Raw genomic sequence first — 21,706 nt, forward strand, 5'->3', positions numbered from 1 at the left:
AGAAGAAAATTTACAGCAGCTGTGTTTGTGAGATTGTTTGGCGTGCGGCTATGAGCAGCCGCCATGATGGCGTCTGTGTTTTTTTCTTGAAGTTGTAGCAGTGTTGAAAATCTGACGCCTGTGACCTTGGTGGCAGTAGAGAGGTTACAAAGGAACTGTGTTGTGGGGAAAGACATAGTGGCGATTTTTGTTTTTTTGTGTGCTGTGTTTGGGTGGTTCTTTTTTGATGAAAGTTTACAGTAGCCCCCGAAAGAAAAAAAGTGAAAAGGAGAAAAAAAGATGACATCTATGTGGATGCGTTTCCCCCGCTAAGGTAAGACGAACGAAGTACAGATAAATGTGGGCCGGCCTTTCACGAAGGTTTTGTGTAGTAATCACGATTTTTCGATTTTGTAGTACCGGTGCTGGAATTGAAGAGTTATGTACGACTAATACTTTTCTCGAGTGTTGTTGTTTAACAACAAGATAAACGTTGTTGAGATTTAATCATGGGTAATTTAAATGCATAATGTTTGGACTGCTTCTTGTGAGAGCCCCGGATTGGTTCGGGTTAGTTTTGCGGTTAAAATTGTTTAATAATTGAAAGGCTGTATAAAAGTTTACAACATTTTGTATGCGATTTTAAGGTTTCCTTGTTTTATCGATCAGCAGAAAAATGTGAACGATCTGTTTGCCGGTCATTGGGCTGGAAGACTCGTGTTAAACTTGCCTGAACATTATCACGTTGAACCTTGAAAACAGCAATGTCGTTGTTTTTGTGCTTGAGTGCTTGAGTATGCGAGGATAGATTGTTGAAGTTATTGAACTTGAGTCCCCTGTGAGGATAGAGCGTGATATTTTGAGTTTTGAGCTTGGGTCCCCTGTGAGGGTAGAGCGTGATATTTTGAGTTTTGAGCTTGAGTCCCCTGTGAGGGTAGAGCGTGATTGTTGGAGTTTTTGGGCTTGAATTCCCTGAGAGGGTAGAGCGTGATTGCTGGAGTTTTGAGCTTGAGTCCCCTGTGAGGGTAGAGCGTGATTTTTGGAGTTTTGAGCTTGAGTCCCCTGTTAGGGTAGAGCGTGATTTTGGAGTTTTGAGCTTGAGTCCCCTGTGAGGGTAGAGCGTGATTGTTGGAGTTTTGAGCTTGAGTCCCTGTGAGGGTAGAGCGTGATTTTGGAGTTTTGAGCTTGAGTCCCCTGAGAGGGTAGAGCGTGATTGCTGGAGTTTTGAGCTTGAGTCCCCTGTGAGGGTAGAGCGAGATATTTTGAGTTTTGAGCTTGAGTCCCCTGTGAGGGTAGAGCGTGAATGTTGGAGTTTTGAGCTCGAGTCCCCTGAGAGGGTAGAGCGTGATTGCTGGAGTTTTGAGCTTGAGTCCCCTGTGAGGGTAGAGCGTGATTGTTGGAGTTTTGAGCTTGAGTCCCCTGTGAGGGTAGAGCGTGATTGTTGGAGTTTTGAGCTTGAGTCCCCTGTGAGGGTAGAGCGTGATTTTTTTCAGTTTTTGAGCTTGAGTCCCCTGTGAGGGTAGAGCGTGATTGTTGGAGTTTTGAGCTTGAGTCCCTGAGAGGGTAGAGCGTGATTATAAAAACTTTGAGCTTGAGTCCCCTGTGAGGGTAGAGCATGGAAGACGATTGTGATTGTTAGAGTTTTTGGGCTTGAATCCCCTGTGAAGGTAGAGCGTGATATTTTGAGTTTTGAGCTTGAGTCCCCTGTGAGGGTAGAGCGTGATTGTTGAAGTTTTGAACTTGAGTCCCTTTGAGGGTAGAGCGTGATTGCTAGAGTTTTGAGCTTGAGCCCCCTGTGAGGGTAGAGCGTGATTTTTGGAGTTTTGAGCTTGAGTCCCCTGTGAGGGTAGAGCATGGAAGACGATTGTGATTGTTAGAGTTTTTGGGCTTGAATCCCCTGTGAAGGTAGAGCGTGATATTTTGAGTTTTGAGCTTGAGTCCCCTGTGAGGGTAGAGCGTGATTGTTGAAGTTTTGAACTTGAGTCCCCTTTGAGGGTAGAGCGTGATTGTTGGAGTTTTGAGCTTGAGTCCCCTGTGAGGGTAGAGCGTGATTGTTGGAGTTTTGAGCTTGAGTCCCCTGTGAGGGTAGAGCGTGATTGTTGGAGTTTTGAGCTTGAGTCCCCTGTGAGGGTAGAGCGTGATTTTTTCAGTTTTGAGCTTGAGTCCCCTGTGAGGGTAGAGCGTGATTGTTGGAGTTTTGAGCTTGAGTCCCTGAGAGGGTAGACCGTGATTATAAAAACTTTGAGCTTGAGTCCCCTGTGAGGGTAGAGCATGGAAGACGATTGTGATTGTTAGAGTTTTTGGGCTTGAATCCCCTGTGAAGGTAGAGCGTGATATTTTGAGTTTTGAGCTTGAGTCCCCTGTGAGGGTAGAGCGTGATTGTTGAAGTTTTGAACTTGAGTCCCCTTTGAGGGTAGAGCGTGATTGCTAGAGTTTTGAGCTTGAGTCCCCTGTGAGGGTAGAGCGTGATTTTTGGAGTTTTGAGCTTGAGTCCCCTGTGAGGGTAGAGCATGGAAGACGATTGTGATTGTTAGAGTTTTTGGGCTTGAATCCCCTGTGAAGGTAGAGCGTGATATTTTGAGTTTTGAGCTTGAGTCCCCTGTGAGGGTAGAGCGTGATTGTTGAAGTTTTGAACTTGAGTCCCCTTTGAGGGTAGAGCGTGATTGTTGGAGTTTTGAGCTTGAGTCCCCTGTGAGGGTAGAGCGTGATTGTTGGAGTTTTGAGCTTGAGTCCCCTGAGAGGGTAGAGCGTGATTGTTGGGTTTTTGAGCTTGAGTCCCCTGAGAGGGTAGAGCGTGATTGCTGGAGTTTTGAGCTTGAGTCCCCTGAGAGGGTAGAGCGTGATTATAAAAACTTTGAGCTTGAGTCCCCTGTGAGGGTAGAGCATGGAAGACGATTGTGATTGTTAGAGTTTTTGGGCTTGAATCTCCTGTGAAGGTAGAGCGTGATATTTTGAGTTTTGAGCTTGAGTCCCCTGTGAGGGTAGAGCGTGATTGTTGAAGTTTTGAACTTGAGTCCCCTTTGAGGGTAGAGCGTGATTGCTGGAGTTTTGAGCTTGAGTCCCCTGTGAGGGTAGAGCGTGATTGCTGGAGTTTTGAGCTTGAGTCCCCTGTAAGGGTAGAGCGTGATTTTTGGAGTTTTGAGCTTGAGTCCCCTGTGAGGGTAGAGCGTGATTGTTGGAGTTTTTGAGCTTGAGTCCCCTGAGAGGGTAGAGCGTGATTATAAAAACTTTGAGCTTGAGTCCCCTGTTAGGGTAGAGCATGGAAGACGATTGTGATTGTTAGAGTTTTTGGGCTTGAATCCCCTGTGAAGATAGAGCGTGATATTTAGAGTTTTGAGCTTGAGTCCCCTGTGAGGGTAGAGCGTGATTGTTGAAGTTTTGAACTTGAGTCCCCTTTGAGGGTAGAGCGTGATTGCTGGAGTTTTGAGCTTGAGTCCCCTGTAAGGGTAGAGCGTGATTTTTGGAGTTTTGAGCTTGAGTCCCCTGTGAGGGTAGAGCGTGATTGTTGGAGTTTTTGAGCTTGAGTCCCCTGAGAGGGTAGAGCGTGATTATAAAAACTTTGAGCTTGAGTCCCCTGTGAGGGTAGAGCATGGAAGATGATTGTGATTGTTAGAGTTTTTGGGCTTGAATCCCCTGTGAAGGTAGAGCGTGATATTTTGAGTTTTGAGCTTGAGTCCCCTGTGAGGGTAGAGCGTGGATCATAAATATTTAAACTTGAGCCCCCAGCGAGGGTAGAGCATGGAAAATGATTTTTTTTAGCTTGAGTCCCCTGTGAGGGTAGAGCGTGGATATTGAATGTTTTAGCTTTAGTCTCCTGCGAGGTTAGAGCCTGGTAGATGAATCTTTGAGCTTTGATTCCCTTGCGAGGGTAGAGCCTGGATGATGACTTTTTTTTTTTTAGCTTGAGTCTCCTGTGAGGGTAGAGTGTATTTGCTGGAGTTTTGAGCTTGAGTCCCTTGTGAGGATAGAGCATGACTATTGGAGTTTGTGAGCTTAAGTCCTCTGAGAGGGTAAAGCGTGATTGCTGTAGTTTCTTTAGCTTGATTCCCCTGTGAGGGTAGAGCGTAATTTTTTGAGTTTGTGGGCTTGAATCCCTGCGAGGGTAGAGCATGGAAGATGATATATTTTTACCTTGAGTCCCATGAGAGGTTAGAGCGTGAAGGACAAATCTCTGAGCTTGAGTACCCTATAGGGTAGCGCGAGGATGTTTGAGCTTTGGCTTGAGTTTTGTGATTATAAAGCTTCGATGTGGGAGTCTTTTAGCGTGAATTCCATTAGAGGGTAGAATTTTAAATCACCTTCATGACTTAAATTAGAGCTCATGATTGGATTTCCGGGAAGATAGTATAACATAAATGATATCGATTTATTAAAGTTGGTAAAAGATTTTTCACATCTTCAATCTTTTAACGTGATAGTTTTAGAAATGATAGGCTCATAACCTACATTACTTAAATTTGAGCTCATGATTGGATTCAAGGAAGGTATAGTAGAAATAAATATTTTCGATTGTTGGAAAAGTTTTTTTTTTCTTTCTTCAAATTTTCAATACTGTTGAAGTGATGGTTAAAGAATAGATAGGCTCATAACCAGTACGATTTAAATTGACTTTATGATTGGATTTCAGAGAAGATTTAGTAAAAGATAAATTTTATCGATTGTTGGAGAAGTTGGAATTAAAAAAAATCTGATTTTCAATATTGTTGGAGAAATAAATTGAAATCGATTGACTTATAACCTTTACGACCTAAATTTGAGCTAATTTTTTTTGTCCAAAATATTCAAAATAAATAGAAAATCGGGTGAAAGTCACGACAATGATTGGAATTCATATATTGGTATATTATCGGTTGTTGAACAAGCTGGGTAAGAAATTGTTAAGATTTCCAATCTATTGAAGTGGTGATTGCGATAGGCTAAAACTTAAACTTGAGTTAATGATTTGATTCGGGGAGTTATATTGAAAGATAAATATAATCGATTGTTGGAAAAGTATGTAATTTTTAACGAAGTTTCAATCTTTTGAAGCGATGATTTAAGAATCGATAGGCTTATAACCTACACGGCTTAAATTTGAGCTCATGTTTGGATTTTAAAATATAAATATCGATTGTTGGGGATGTTAGGAATGATATTTTCAGATTTTAATATTGTTAAAGTTATGGTTTAAGAATCGATAGGCTCATAACCTACACGACCTAATTTAGAGCTTAATTTTGTGTCCGAAATATTCAAAATTCATGGAAAATTGGGCTCGACAATGATTGGAATTCGTATATTGTTATATTATCGATTGCTGAACAAGCTGAAGTGATGATTTAACAGACAATAGGCTTGTAACCTACACGACTAAAATTTGAGTTTATAATTGGATTCAGGAAGATCTATTAATAGATAAATATTATCGATTGTTAGAAAAGTTTGAGAAGACTTTTTTTAGATATCTTTGAGAAATGATTTATGAATAGACAGGTTTAAATTCGTGCTCATGATTGGAATTCAGGAAGATTTAATAAGAGGTAAATTTTATCGATGTTTAGGAAGTTGGAAATTTGTTTTCAAATTTCAATATTGTTAAAGTGATGGTTTGAGAATCGATAGGCATCACTTGCAAAACTTAAATGTAAGGTTATGATTGGATTCAGGAAGATGAAGCAAAACAATTTTAGGAATTTTATAGGAATTGTTTAGATTTTCAATCTTTTTTTTGAAGTGATGATTTAAGAAACGATAGGCTGTAACCTACACGACTTGAATCAGAGCTCCTAATAGAATTTCTGGGAAGATTGTAGGGTATATTTCCAGGTGTATTATTCAATCAATTAATTACACGATAGCTTTCCAAGTTGTCGTTTTTTATTTCTTTAATTGCAGGTAACCACGTTGACGTTGGGGTTCTGGCTGATATGTGTCACGATCAAGGATCCCGGAGAAGCATCTGCTGAAGCCGAATTCTGAGATGAGCTGAATTTTCCGCATAAAAGGATCACCAAGCTGATGTTAATCTGAATAAATGATTGAATTTTTAGAGTAGGAAAGAACGAGGATGTAGTGAATGAGTGTGGCAGGGAAGAGAGAGAGAGTGAGAAGAGAGAGCGTTCATGTAGCGTAATGAGAGAGCAGGTCAGCAGAGAGAGATGTTGAGAATGTGTGCGTGAGAAAACGAGAAATAAATCAGTCGTGTGTTTTGCTTGGGCATGAAAAGACGCGTCTTGTTATTTGAATCCGAAATATTGGTAAATCGTGGAATAAATCGGGTGAAAGTCACGACAGTATACTAACCGAAAAGCAATAAACTGTTAGTATATTAAGATACTCTCAGTATATTGGTAAGTATACTGGCGGTATGTAAAGGAAATAATTAGTATACTAACATATATTTTGATATACTGGTTAACATAATAAGTATAGCTCTATTAGTTTCCAACCCCTTGGGAATTAACTTTTGTTTACGATCATAGCATCGTCACCTCTCTTTACACCACATTGATTTGACCGACGACGTTTGACAGTTCAACATCGCGCGTGATTGTTGTTGTTGCGTTGGGTGGAAAATTGTTTTCTTAAAAATAAATTAACTGGCCCGTACGAGATCCTTTGGAGATGGTCATCGAGTTCAGGAGACCTGTTGCAGCTGGCCAGTACAGAGAATCATCAGGGTTTCCAATCAGCTGGAAGCTCGTCGTCTTCTGCGACTGGCGCACCGGGTACCTTCCGACGGGAACAAGTTCGATTTTGACAACATCCCGATTGCAATGGACGACAGGGAGCTACTAGAGGACAGTACCATCTCTACGACCTCCAACAGCAAGCGATGAACAGAGGCGCAACTTCCGAACCATGGCTTAAAGCTGATTTCCGAACCTATGACAAACGGGACCCGATCCGTGGCCTATTTACCAACCCTGATATCGGATCACAACTCGTTCAAGCCAGCAGCGTCGGCCAGATTGTCATCACAAGCTCTCCTACCACTCAGTCGAAGTCTACTTTGACGACCCTGAGCTAGAGTAGTCGTCGAGCGGACTCAAAATCCACGTCTCTCAAATCCACTCCAATCCGGCCATCATATTATTGCGAAAGTTCCATGAGCAGCAGCAGCTCCACAACAAAACCCCTTCCCTGCCAAGTGATGCCCCATCCGAAGTTGTAGTGGCCACCGCAGTTGATTTATTTGATTAGAAATCGTTGCGAGCCGAACATTCTCAGAAGTAACGGAGAAAGAATTCCGGTGGCAGCCGCCGCCGAGATGGAACCCGAGTTTAGAAGTTCGTCCAAGGTCGAACCGGTACCTGCGGCTGTCGCGCACTCGGGAGTCTCGTTGAGAGCCTCTTCCGAAGCAACCGAATCCAGTTCCAACGCTCAGCAATCATCCCAGCTGATCACCGTGCCGGCGGAAACATGGATGGACCATCGAACGTGCTGATCGTGGGAAGCATAAAAACAAGCAGATGATTCTTTATTTATTGTTTCAAACTCTAACAACTCAATGCCAAAAGTACCAACAAAGCAGCTGAATAAAAAACGAAATAATTATTGCCCTTTTTGTACGGCCATCGTCCTTTTCCTTCTTTTAGCATTTCGTAGAAATACATAATTTGTACACTTCCGGAACCACTGCACGGAACAGTTCCGTCCTGCCGTCTTTGGGCCAGTGCAACCGCCAGCAGCCATCCAACGATGTGGCCACGGGGAAATCCCTTATTCAAAGAAACCGCAGCCCATGTCGTCATCGTCCTCGAAATCGGACTCCCCCATCTTCTTTCCTCTTTCTTCTCCTCGGCGGCAGCGGCCGGGACAGCACCACCGGACGTAATCGAGGACAGCTTCTCGCGGCCGAAAGTGATCAGTTACTCGACGGACTTGCCATTCAGCTCGATGACCTCCTTGGTGATGCGGGTTGAGTCGGCTTCGATACCGACAGACCGGCGTTTCGTAACCTGCGCAACTGCGGCGAACGATGTACCACCTTTTGTAGCTACTAGAAATCTAAATTTACCAATTCCTTCCAAAAACAAATTTCAAACAAGAAATACTGACCTGCATCGCCACATTTTTCACCAAGAACAAATTAATCAACACAAACTTGACAGGCGGGTGTGCGAAGGAGACGCAAAACAAATCAATGTTTTTGACAAAGCAGGTTGGGCGCTGTCAAATGTTAGTTGACAAGAGGAATTTAATTCCTTAATACATTAAATGTGCAAATTAAATACATTAAGCCCAGTTTCACGCCCCTCGCTTCGCAGGGCTGTGACAGCTACAGCTCGATCATAGAGTTATCTACGCGCGCATGTATTGCGTGTACGTACACGAAAAAGATTGAGGTTAAATTTTGTACCAGCCAGCAAAACAAATGGCGTGCTAGTGTGCGTGAGAGCGGGCTTAGATAACTCTATTGTTTGCATCAAGACACTGTGACGAGGAGTTCGTCATTTTTGAGTTAAATTATATTTTTTCCATTGGGCCTAGAAAGCCTCATAAAGCCACTTCTTAGATTTAATTAGGGGAACTATACCCTTTCTCAGCCTATTTCTATTATCGGCCTATCAGCACTTTGATCATGAATTACAGCTTTCATAAAGTGTTTTTGACTGTTCCAAAGTAATGAATAGCTCAAATAAAAGTGAGCAAGCAACTCTCCATTGTTGAAACATCTGAAAATGTTGATTTAATAGCGGAAAACGGAAAAGTGATGAGAATTGGTCGAACGGCTTAGAGTGATTAGAATGGGCATATTTCCCCTAGCTTGTGTTTCAATATCAAATCCAAACCAAGGGTCCTGATTGCTCAAAATCAACCACTCCATTCGCGAGCATAAAAAGCAGGCGACGCGATACTGCCCTGATGAATTCCTACTGTTTGTCACTTTGAAACCATAAGGCTTTCTAGGCCCAGTGAAAAAAATATAATTTAACTCAAAAATGACGAACTCCTCGTCACAGTGTCCTGATGCAAACAATGATCGAGCTGTAGCTGTCACAGCCCTGCGAAGTATGTTGGCTGACATATCGGGCAGTCAGTTAAAAAAACCAGCTAGAAGTCGCCTGACAAAAAAAAATTGCTAGAAAGAGATAGGAAACCTGATGCAAACAAACGTCCAACTGTCATGTAAACATACTTTAAATGTGTTGGTAAATTTCTGAATAGAAAGCCTTATTCGCTCCCGAACACTCTCATTTCTACTCTCCTTCTCTCTCTGATCGGCTCAGTCTCCGAACGGCTCAGGCAGGCCGAACGTCGCCGATCACTCTGTAAACATTTTTTCTCTGATGCGCTGCGTTATACTCATTGATTTGGGTTGGCTAAATTCAATGTTATCAATTAAATTGTGCATTTGTTTGGATTTCATAACATTATAGACATCATTCAAAGAAACATCCACCAAGAAAAAATCAAATTGATGGCAAACTGAGGGCGAGAAAACAAAAAGACTGCCGCGCTGGCGTTTTGTGAGAATGGCTCTTCGCTGAGCATGGTAGTGTGTGAGTGCAAATATTTTCACGATGGATTTGTTCGCTGAGTGAACAGTTCGGGCCACTCGCTGGCTGCTTGCGATTATCATACGCTCATGAATGCTAGCGGGTTAGAATAGGCGACGAATGGATAGGCGATGAGTGAGTGGTTTCTGTTCATTGAACCGAAAATCAGGACCCTTGATCCAAACCACTATCAAATGCAAGTGTTTGGGCGATTGACTTTTTGGTATTTTTTGATACGTTATTTTCATTCGAGAGGCTCAAGGTTTTCAAGTGTTTTGCTAATGAATTTGACCCACTGTCTTGAACTATTTAAACTGATGATGAAAAAACTTGAAATTGATCTTAAGATCTACCCAAAACAGCCACTATCCAAAGTCAAGGTGATTTTCCTTTTGAATTTAATGTGTTTCACTGATTGATTTTAGCGCGACTTTTATCGAAGGCTAGAACGAGTAGCACAAAAAACTCTCCCGTATTCAACTGGCCGGCCGGAGCAGTGGTAGCGTGCACAACTAGCAAGCAAAAACTTGTATATCGCTCGAACGTATTATTTTTCAATACCATTTAAAATTCAAGTGTTTGGCTATTGAAGTTATTTCATGGTCAATCACAGAAATTTCAAGCGTTTTGCGATTGATATTTGAGTGCTCTGTACAGCAGGGCCAGATCATGTGCGAAACACTTCGATGCGCCTTGTGAGTTTTGCTCAGTGTGAGCTCGTGCTGTCACAGCCCTGCGAAGTATGTTGGCTGACATATCCGCCGGTCAGTCAAAAAACCAGTCGCCTGACAAAAAAACTTTTGCTAGAAAGAGATAGAAAACCTGATGCAAACAATCGTCCAGCTGTAATGTAAACATACTTTGAATGTATAGAGTTATCTACGTGCGCATGTATTGCGTATACGTACACGAAAAAGATTGAGGTTAAATTTTGTACCCGCCAGCAAAACAAATGGTGTGCAAGTGTGCGTGAGAGCGGGCTTAGATAACTCTATTGGTAAATTTCTGACTAGAAAGCCTTATAAAAGTGTGTAAAAGTGAACTGAAAAACGTGTAATGCTGATTCTCGGTTTAGAAACCTTTTACCTTAATGTTGAGTACAAACCGTGGGAATTTAGAAATGAAAATACACAAGTAACTCAAACAAAAATCAGCGTGTATGCTCACTCCAACGAATTGTCAATGTTAAACAAAGAATAAATGTGTCAAATTTTGAGCCAAACATTTCATTAGGGCACAAAACCAAAAACCGCCATTCGAGAAAATCGCTTGCAAAAAGTGGACAACTTGTTTCAATTCCTATTTAAAAAAGAAGCTTGACTGATGGCATTTTAACTGACGATTCGATAAATTACATCATTATCCTAAACTCTGCTTAAATGCTTCTTAATTTTTGTTGATTTTCGCAATAAAAATCATAATTTTAAAAAAAAATCGTTATTAGGCCCTTTTAGCCTTCCAACTGCTGTTCATAATGGGCCCTTTCTAAATGCAATTTCGAAGAGAATTAAAAGGGCACTAAAGCGCTGTCACCAGATTGTTGCTTTGAATGATGTTTACGGGCCCTTTTGTTTAGTTAGAAATAATGAGGAATTCAATAAAAATTTTGATTATTGGTGAAGTTTTGTGATTGAATAGTGTAGATAAGTTATGTGAAACATAAAAATTCTTCAAAAGTGTACTGAACAGCTGCCGCGGGACCGTTTTAAATATTGTTTTTTGACGAAGTTTTTTTCTGCAGAAATGCTTGATGAAAAGTAAACCAAACTTTGTTTTGAAGTGAATTAGTGTTAAGAATGTATGAAAAGTTCATTTTATAACACAAAAAGTTCCACAACTACTAAAAATTAACGAAAAACAAAAGGGCACATATTAACTTTTTTTTTGGTTTGGAGTGAAAATTGTTATGTGCCCTTTTGTGTTTTTGAATTTTTCAATGGTAAATAGTTTGCTATCAATCTGATTCTTGGAGGGCATGTAGGGAGTGTACTAATGAATGGAATAGTGGAATAATCCCGAATGTTTACGTTTTGGTTTTGTGCCCTAATGAAATGTTTGGCTCGATTTGATTAACAGTGAACAAATCGCTTGGAGGATGCTTGAAGCGTCCCACCAAAATTTGTTTCTGAATTTTAGGCGCTTCAACTGTTTTTTTTTTTTTTTTGTGAAATTAACGGTAACACTAGATAAAGTGTTTCAAAAATGTTCGAAGTGTGCTGCCGCCTGTGCTTGGAGCAGGTTCCGTTGAGCCGCGTCCAATCGCTGTACGACAAGCACCAGGACTACACAATAAGGGACAAAATCACGGAACTCTTTCAAATAGAGGTAAGTTTCCAAAGTATGGGCAAACATTTTTTAACATTTAATTTTCTGTCCAGTTTTCAGACACAGAGAAGCTCTCTACCGTTTGCAATGACTGCCTCGAGAAGGTCGAAACGGCCAGAAAAATACGATCCTTTTTCATCGAGGCAAACGACCGTTTCCGGCGAATTATGCTGGGGTGAGGCTTGGGAAGCGTTCGTTTTGCAGGCAGAATTCTAACTTTACTGTTTATTCCAGCTGTGAGGATAAGAAAGAAAGCAAGGAGCCCAAAAAGGACGAAGATTCTTTAGTGGTGAAAAGCGCGGCCGATACGGACGATGGCGATCCGGAGGATGTTAAAATGGAACCCAGCGAGTCGGCTGAGAAAATTGATACAATCGCTGAGTCGGAACCGGTTCCGAGCGATCAGGAGGAAGAGGAAGAACATCTGGTTATGTTGGAGGAAGTCGCTGAAGAAGATTCACCTGATATGAGTGTCAGCATTTACGACGGAAGCGATGAAACCGGGTCCGAGCACAAACCCGATGAGGAGGATGAATTTGAGTTACATGAGATGGAACAGGAAGAGGCAGAGGACGCAGTTGAAGTTTTGTCAGAAGTTTTTTCATCGGAGCAGGGTTGCGATCTGGAGGAGGAAGAACAGCGTTCGACCAATGAAGTTGTGGAATTGGATGAAGTTATCAAGAGGACGGTCTCGATTGGGGCTCCAGGCGATGAGGAGTTTAGCGTCGTCATGATTGAGTACCAATGTAACGTGTGCAACGAAGTATTTGAGGACAGAGTCTCCCTCATTCGGCACACAAATGGAACTCACATCAAAGAGTATTCGAAGAACTGTCGTCACTGTTTGAGCGTTTTCAGAACTGATGAGGAATTAAAGGAACATGACTGCATCGTAAAACCACGTCTCTTCAAGTGCTCCAAATGCAACCGGAGCTTCCAAAGCGTTAAAGAACTTCAAGATCACACAAAGATCTCCCATCGGATCTACGAGATTCCAATCACCAAGCCCCAACCACCAGCGCGTCGAAGCAATACCTTGAATCAATGTTCCCACTGTCCAAAATCATTCGCCAACAACCGAACGCTGGTGCGGCACGTTCAAGACGTTCACCCGGAAACAATTCAAACAATTCTTACCTGCCAGCGTTGCGAGCAGCAATTCGCCAACGAAGCTTCTCTCCAAGCGCACATGGCGGCGCACGAGAAAAACTACGAGTGTCGATTCTGCGGAAAGGTTTGTCCGACGTCGGTTGCCCTGGCCGGTCACGAAAATACCCACACCAAAGATCAACCCTTTCAATGCAACGAATGTGGGCGTAACTTTGCCCAGTACACCAGCATGCGACGCCACATGAAGATTCATTTCAATGAGAAAAAGTACAGTTGTGATCTGTGCCCGAAGCTGTTCCGGCAACGGTCTGTTATGCTCACTCATAGGCGCATTCACACGGGTGAAAAGCCGTTCGAGTGTGGAGTTTGCAAGAAGAGCTTCCGCGATCACAGCACGCTGGCCAAGCACAGGAGGGTTCACGAAAAGGACGGTGCAAAGCGGAGGAAATCGTTGATCGATTCTAATTGAGTTTCGTAAATTGTGAGAAATAAACCATTAACTTGTAAATAAAAAGAAAAAAAAATAAACAATTTTATTTGTTATTACCACTTTGGTATTCCGTTCAGAGTTTCTAGGATATAAAACTAAAAGTAACAAAGAATTAAAATGCATTACCGTATTGCCTTCTGAAACGCTATCCAAAATTGACATATATTTTTTGGGAATTTTGACGCCCTCATCCTCGTCAATTTCCAAACAAAAAAAACTCTGTCAATATGGATTGTCCCGATGACACTTTTTTTTCGTAATGTTGCCAATGAAAGTGTTACCTCAATTTTTTGTTTACCGATCTTCAAAACTTGTCAAAAAAAAAAAAAATCAGGACGCAGAAAAAAATCTTGCTAAAATATGAAATTTTTATGGAAAAACGAACGACTTAAAACACGTTGTATTACATTCATTGTTTGCATTTTTAATCAAACAAAAACTAAATAGGTTGATGCAGGGCCGTAGCCAGGATTTTTGTTCGGGGGGGGCTTGGGTGCAAAAATTCAAGGAGTATAAAAATCAGCAAATCATTTATACCATCACTTGGTTTTAATATAATTGGGTACTAAAGTCCTTTGTCAATTTTTGTGTACAACGGTAAAAAACACGATTAAAAACCATTTCTGATCACTTTTTTTCATTTTAATGCAAATTTTTTTTTTGACAAGACAACATTTTTTCGATGGATCAACTATGGTCCCCTTCGAACGAGCTGTCAAGTAGGAGCTTTTCTGTCAAGAAGGACCGCTAGGTTAATTTTTTAAAATTGATTTAAAAATCCATTTTAAACTCTTTGTGCTCGTACAAAGGGTCATTGTACTCATAAAAATAAGCTTTATCGCTGTAAACAATAATATCAGCAATCTAAGCTTAATTTTAGGACCCAATTATTGAGATGAATTTTAAAATTTTAATGTATGCAAAAAAGTTTTCGAAGATTTTCATATTAAGTTATCAATGTATTTATTGAAGAAACTCGTTCGTCATTTTTTTTTCTTTATTTTAACAGCTAGTTTGTATTAAAGGAGTAGAGAAAGTGTTTTTTTTTTACATTTTCTTGAATTGTTTAATTGTAATCCAATTTCGTGATAAACGTCGCTAAATTTAAAATATACTTAACTTGAATCAAATTTTTGAAAGCATAAATTTTTTTCAAAGAAATATCGATTTATCTAACCATAAGTATTATGTTTTCTGTATTTTATACTGAGAGAAATTTTAAACCGTCTGGATTTACATTTTCAGCTGTGTGATAATTGTGATGGTTTATCTAACATTTTTCATTTTTTCTAGCACAACATAAAACTCATAACTGGAATATTTGTTTTTCTCAAAATTTTAGAAACAAACTTAAACAATGTTTTATTTTAATTGTTCTAAGCTATTGAAGCCATTTCATATTTTGCGAAGCTCCTGGTGCTCTCAAAAATAAATAATTTTAATGAAATACAAAAAAAAATATAATCGTTGAAATTTCAGCTTCTGAAGTGTCTCCATGGCAACAAAAAAAAATTACGTCGAATCTCAAGTTTACATCAACTGAGTTTACATGTGATTCATTTTTCCGTGTCGAGTAAATTCACATTTTTTTTTCTGTGTAGGCCTATAATAAATATATATTTGAAGAAAAAAAATCAGTGCCTGTGTTTAATTTTAATGTGTTAAAAAATTTTGATAAAATGTATTAAATTAATTTTTAACGCCAAAATATTCACTGGAAGAGTTGTTAATAATGCATATGTAACCATTTTTAAATGCATATGTAACCGTTTCAAATTTTCCTCGATTGCATCAAACATTAAAACGAATCATGTTTAACTTTAATATTCCGACTAAACGCCATTTTCAAATTCATTACTCATTGTATTCTGAAAATTGGTCCAGAATTTGAGCAAAAATAAAATTTTAAAGCATGACAAAAAAAATTAATCAGATCTCAATTCTAAAGATTATTTTTTAATAAAATTTTAATCTATATACATGTTTAATAATTTAGGATTGTAACCATTTATTAAAATCGATGTTTGTTCAAGCAATATCTTGACTCTAGGAACAAAATCCTGCACATTTTATGGTTTAGAAATTTTATATTTACGAAACCTTGCTAAATTAAACATAAAGAAAACTTTATGTAAGAATTCATAAATTGATTAGTTTTATCCTGTAAATCTAATCTAAGTCTGCACTTGAATTCAAACATACCAATATTCGAAGCATCAAAAAAATAAGATTATTAAAACATAATTTATTGAAATGATTGAAAATTATTTTTTGAATATCTTTATTTAAAAATGATAAAAAATGTTTTTTTTTATAATTTAAGGATTTTTTTAGTTGTAATTAGGCTGGTACAAATGTTTTTAAAAGTTTTTGTCACCCCCCCCCCCCCCCTTCAATATTGGTCCGAAAATCAGGGGCAAAAAAATATTTTACAATAAACTTCAAAATTTCAATGAAAATTCAAGGGCAACTAGCTGAAATCAAATTAAAATACATTCTCCTGCGTTTAAAATCATTTTTAGCATGTTTGGGTTTATTAAAAATCTTAAGATTTTTGAAAATTTTCGATGCAAAATCTTTTTTTTCGATACAATTTTTGTTTTTGTCAGATCTTAGATTTTTTGAAAACTAATGATTGCAAAACAACTGAACTAGTGTAAAATGCATTTTAAAACACTTTTTTCATTTAAATGTGAAGATTATGGTTTGTTATTTAATTTTTTATATTTTTTATTTTTTTGCCCCCTTGACCTCGGCCAGGGCCGAGGGACAAAAACTTTTTTAAATATTTGCATCGGCCTTATTTTATATTTTTTTATGTATTTGATTTTTTTCATTTTTGGAATTTCTGATTTTTTTGAAATTATCATGTGTAATTATTATCTTAAATTTTTGTTTTAAAAGTAAAGAATACTTTATGTAAGAATTCTTAAATCAATTACATTTTCCTGTAAATCAAATCTTAGTATGAATTTTGCTACAAGAACTATATTTTACTTTCAAACGAAAATTTTAAAAAATGTCCTGTAGTACGGAGACTCTTAAAACTCCATACAAAAATCTCAAGGAACGGTCAAGAAAAGGTTTACGAAAAGACTTCTCTTAAGCGGTACGCAGCTGAAAAGGAACAGAAACAAAAAGCGTCGTTTGATATTTCTTCGGGAGCAATATGTGTTGATGAGATTTTGATTTGTTTATTTGGATGCGACTGAAAATAAAGTTTGAAAATAATGTATTCGCTTAAATAATATTGAAGAATTGCCTCATGAAGCTGACTTTCAAAACGCTGAATCTTAAAATGCTGAAATAAGGGAAAAGCCATTACAAAAATCACTTAATTTTCTGGTAAATATAAATTAATTTAGGAATACTAGAATTCAAACATAAAAATATTTAAAGCATCCAAAAATTAAGATTGAAAAAACATAATTTATTGGATTTTGAATAACTTAATTTTAAAATGATATTTTTTTTTAGTTTAGGATTTCTTAAGTATCAATTATTTTATTGATTTTTCAGTTTTAGATTTTTTAATTTTTGGAATTTCAGATTTTTTGATATTATTCTGTTGAATTGTTATCTTAAATTTTTTATGTTTTTATTATTTTTATTTTTGATTTCTGGCATTTCTTTGTCTTATACCAAAAATTTAAATCAAAAATTATGAAAATTTAGAAATTTGAAAGTGTAAAATTTTTAAATCTTCAATTAGCCGTTGCGAATATTATTCTGAAGTTTATGTCACTAAACTCTGACCAAAGTTGAGAGGGTTACAAATCAAAACTACAAGCTATGGTTTTATTATTTTAAAAGTGTTCAAAACACACTTTAAATCAGTACAGTTGTTTTGCATCATAAGTTTTCAAAATATCTAGCTGATGGCGAAATCCTTTTTTCGTGAGAAAAAACTTTCCGCGGTTCCGCGACATGTTACAAAAATTCTAAATATTTTTAAACGAGCCCAAACATGTCGTATATGATTTTCAAAGCAGGAAAAACATTTCAAATTTGTTTTCCGGACCGACCTGGTCGCTGGTCCTAAAAAGACTTAATCGAAATAAGTTATTTCCATTAAAATTGTGAAGCTATTTTTTTTAATATTGTATTTGCTCTCTGTTTTTTGGTCCATTTTGAAAAGGTGGCAACAATTGATATTCAGAAATAAGAAATTATAAAAAAAATAATAAAGAAATAAGAAATTATAAAAAAAACATTAAAATTTTCAAAATGCAAATTCTAATCTGTAAAATCCAAAAAATAGAAATTAAATAGTTTAAAAATGAATTATTGATCAGAAATTATATAATTTGAAAGTGATGTTTAATTAATTTAATTTCAGAGTTTTTGAATCCAAGCTTAATTTTTTTAACGTTTTGAATATTTTTATCATTTTATTTCTTCCTTTAAAAATCGCAAGCTCATGCACAAAGTGAAAATTAGTTGATAATAAGTATTCACTTAGTTGATCTTCCGATTTTTGATATATTAAATAAAATTTGGAGATTGGCCACGGTGGAAACTAAAAAATGTGACCAAAAGAAAGCATTTTGGACGAGTGGTTTCGGAAAAAAGGTTTACAAAAAAGTAATGAAAAAATACACACAGATATTTCTCAAGCATTTTTCTCTCAGGTCTTAGATATGTAACTAACCATATTCTTAAAACCAAAACGATAAAATTAGAATTGTATTTCTGATAATAGTCAAAATTCACTCAAATGTTTTTCATATTAAATGCTTTCGTTTTTGAAAACAAAATCTAAATATTTTTGAGAAATTATGATAAATTTTGAAAAATGTAGAGAAAAAACATGTATTAACAGTTTAAAGGTTTTAATGCAAATAAAGGAGGGCTATTAATTTTACAATCCAAATTCGACTAGCCGAAGCCTCAAAGATCCAAAGTTTCGATTATCCGAAGTTCGAAGGACTTCGGATAACCAAATCAGGAACAAATGAAATCGGCATGTTTTATTTGCTTGTTTTTAACATCAAATTCGGCATCTGTTTTTTTAATGGTCCAATACACCAAGTTTTTGCTTTTTGGGTGTTTTTTAATACCCCTGACGGTTTCAAAAGCACCCAAAAAGCAAAAACTGGAAATTTGGTTTATTAGACCTTTAAAAAAACCACCAGAAATATTTCTTGACCTCCATTTTGACCGCCACATTGAATTCAAAAATTCTAAATTATTTTATGGTTCTTCAGGGGTCATACTTAAGTTCTACAATCAATAATAAGACAACAAGATCTAAGGATTTTTGCTGTCCCTATTCAGACTGTAGTCCCGATTCGACCCAGATGACGGTAATTATTTCTATGAAGCCCCTTAGAGCAGTCCGCTCGGAAATTGCTATTTTCGAAGGTTAATAACTTTTTAGCAAAAAACCCAAAAAAATAAGGTGTCTTCGGGAAAGTTTTTCCAAATTTAAAGAAGATATTAGTTCTGAAAATTGATAAGAACTGGATAGTTATTGCGCCATCCATTGGTCAAAAACTGAAACAGTTGCTTTTCTCCATACAATTTGACGATTTTGCCCAAACTTGGTGGTCAGTGGTCAGAAAAAGCTCAAATTTTGGCTAGTGATGCGTAAATCTTTGATTTCAGGGGATAGCCCCAAGTAAGCCCAGATTTGGACCATCCTAACCAATGTAATGCTAAAACCACAAGATAAATGAGATGTTACTGAATGGAACAATGTTCAAATCTGCAGCTCAATTTTTAAATATCCAAATTTTAGATCCATAATCTACAAAAACTGAGCCCGGCAATGGACAGGCAAATTACTTAGTTTGATCAATCAATTCTTGATTTTCTATCTTACAAATTATTTCTGGGAAGAGAACATACAATCATTGATTTAAGATTTTTTTAAGGTAGTTCAATTTAAAAAAAAATGGAAAAAATTTCGGGGGGGGCTGCAGCCCGGAAGCCCCCCCCCCCTGGCTACGGGCCTGGCGTTGATGGCAAGCAATTTGTCGAGTTCAGAAATTTATTTAAGTTAAATAGAAGATGTCCAAGAACTGGTGTCCCGTTTCACCTTAAAGTTTTTCTTGCTCCAAAATTTTGAAATTTGGTAAAATTTCAAATTTTAAGCTCATTTTCCATATGTTCCCATTTAAAAAAGATATCAAAAAAATAACTTTTGACAAATTCCGGCGTTGCAACGTCACAAATTCGAAATATGTCTCGTATAATATTAAAAACTGTCTCAAACTCAAATATTACTACAGATTTTAATTGGGAATTGAAGTTTCTACATGTAGTAACTATGGAAAACTAATTTTAAGTTGATCAATAAACTGTCACTGAATCCGCTGTGTGAATGCCGGCCCCGATACTCTTCACGGGTGTTCCCCCCAGGAACAGAGAAAGATTTACTTACTTTTCTCGGGAGATGCGTATACGCGTATATTTATTGGTATATTATACTGGCCCTCAGTTTCTTCAAAGATTTGGGCTCGCTCCAACTGACACAATTGAATTTTAGTAAATTCCCTGCGAATGATTAAAGTTGTGAATTTCGAGCTTGTGCTTAAAAAAGCCAAGCGCCTCCATTGAATCATTCTATTCTGAGCAAAGTGAAATTCAATGGAGGCGCTTGGTTTCTTAGATTGATTTCATAGCATTTGGACCCGAAATTTACAACATTATTATTTCGTAGGAAACTCAATAAAAATCAATTCTGTCAATTAGAGCGTGTTCAGGCATGGCTTTCTACCTAAGGTACTCGCGATTGAGTGTGTTGTAGTGCGGTTGTCAAAATCGTTATCTCTGACTCTCTCACTCCACTGACACTGACATTGTTTATGTTTTGGTTTTCCTGGCACGGTCCATTGTTCGTTTGTTATTGTTTTGGTTTTAGTGGCATGGAGCCATGCACACACACTAATGCAAAGCAAGATCGCGAGTACCTGTGATATACAGCCTTGGTGTTCAGGGAGTCCAAATTTATCATACTTTCACGAAACTTAAGCGATTACTGACATCAACTTTAAGAATGTCGAGTTGTAATAAGCTCTCTAGGCCCAGTGAAAAAAATATAATTTTACCCAAAGATTACGTACTTCTCGTCACAGTGTCCTGATGCAAACAATGATCGAGCTCGAGCTGTCACAGCCCTGCGAAGTATGTTGGCTGTCATATCGGGCGGTCAGTCAAAGAACCAGCTAGAAGTAGCCTGACAAAAAAACTTTTGCTAGAAAGAGATAGGAAACCTGATGCAAACAATCGTCCAGCTGTAATGTAAACATACTTTGAATGTATTGGTAAATTTATGACTAGAAAGCCTTATAGAGTTATCTTCGTGCGCATGTCGATGCTTGTGTGCTCTCTTATACTAACTGACATTTTGGTAGTTACGAGAAAATCGATTTTTTAACTTTGAATTTCTGTTTCTGGGAAACTATTCGACAAAAAATTGTCCTAATAATTTTAAAGTATGCTCCTGACATAACTTAAAGATATGGTAAAATATGAAAACTTTTGAAATGCAAAAAAAAATTTGACAGAGAAATTACGAAAAAAATCATGCTTGCAATTAGCACAAGTGTGTCTTGAACAGTGATTTGTATGAGTTAGCACAAACGTGCACAGGGCGAATTTTGCAGTTGAGCTAAAATGCTTCTTCGATGGCAGAGTCGTGTATACTTCCAACCTGGCACTTGGTACAAAAGTGCGCAGAGTCATTTTATTGTAAAAATAGTAGTTATTTGTTGTTTCAATGTTTTTGCGTAGTAACTTTGAATTGTTGCTAGTTAAGGAACATTTTTCTCAACGATACTTTTTTAATAGACTTGTTTATCATTAAATTTATTGTGAAAATTGCAGTTTTTGAGAGCAACTACCGTTAAAACTTGAATTTTATGAAGAAAAACTTAGTGAAGTGTGAGGTTTCATAAATATAAGTATGATAATCCATGAAATAGCATCAATAAGACCAATTATGACGAAAACCGAATAGTTCTACGCTTACAAACAGAAGAAAATGATTTTGTAAAAACTTTGATCTAGTTTATTTTATTTCCATCATGTCATACGACCTTTTCAGAAATGCAAGATACCCAGGACACAAACCATATAATTGTTATGGTAGATTGCAGTTAGAACAAGTGTGTCTCTTGCAATGAATTCCTAGTTTGTATCGAATAGAACAAAAAAGCTCCAAAAAAAATCAAAACTTAGTCTTTGAACATGGACGACCCCTACAGTTGTGCTAAGTGTGCACTACTACGTGAATGATGTTGTTACGTGTTTTTTTTTTGGTTTGGACGATCCCTGCAGTTGTGCTAAGTTTGCACAACTTCTTGAATGGTGTTTG

General features: G+C 37.6%; 1 protein-coding gene across 1 annotated transcript in view; it reads left to right on the top strand.

Annotated features, from left to right (window-relative positions):
* The first annotated feature begins 11,567 nt into the window (after positions 1–11,567).
* The window catches only part of LOC6032761 (sodium leak channel non-selective protein), a 38,439-nt gene continuing 28,300 nt past the window's right edge, over positions 11,568–21,706 (top strand). Inside the window, 4 exon segments of the mRNA XM_038266430.1 lie at positions 11,568–11,786; positions 11,840–11,961; positions 12,021–13,346; positions 16,494–16,531. Coding sequence (XP_038122358.1) covers positions 11,664–11,786; positions 11,840–11,961; positions 12,021–13,346; positions 16,494–16,531 — 1,609 coding nt within the window. The 5' untranslated portion in view covers positions 11,568–11,663.

Source organism: Culex quinquefasciatus, chromosome 3 (assembly GCF_015732765.1).
Source record: "Culex quinquefasciatus strain JHB chromosome 3, VPISU_Cqui_1.0_pri_paternal, whole genome shotgun sequence".
Lineage (NCBI taxonomy): Eukaryota > Metazoa > Arthropoda > Insecta > Diptera > Culicidae > Culex > Culex quinquefasciatus.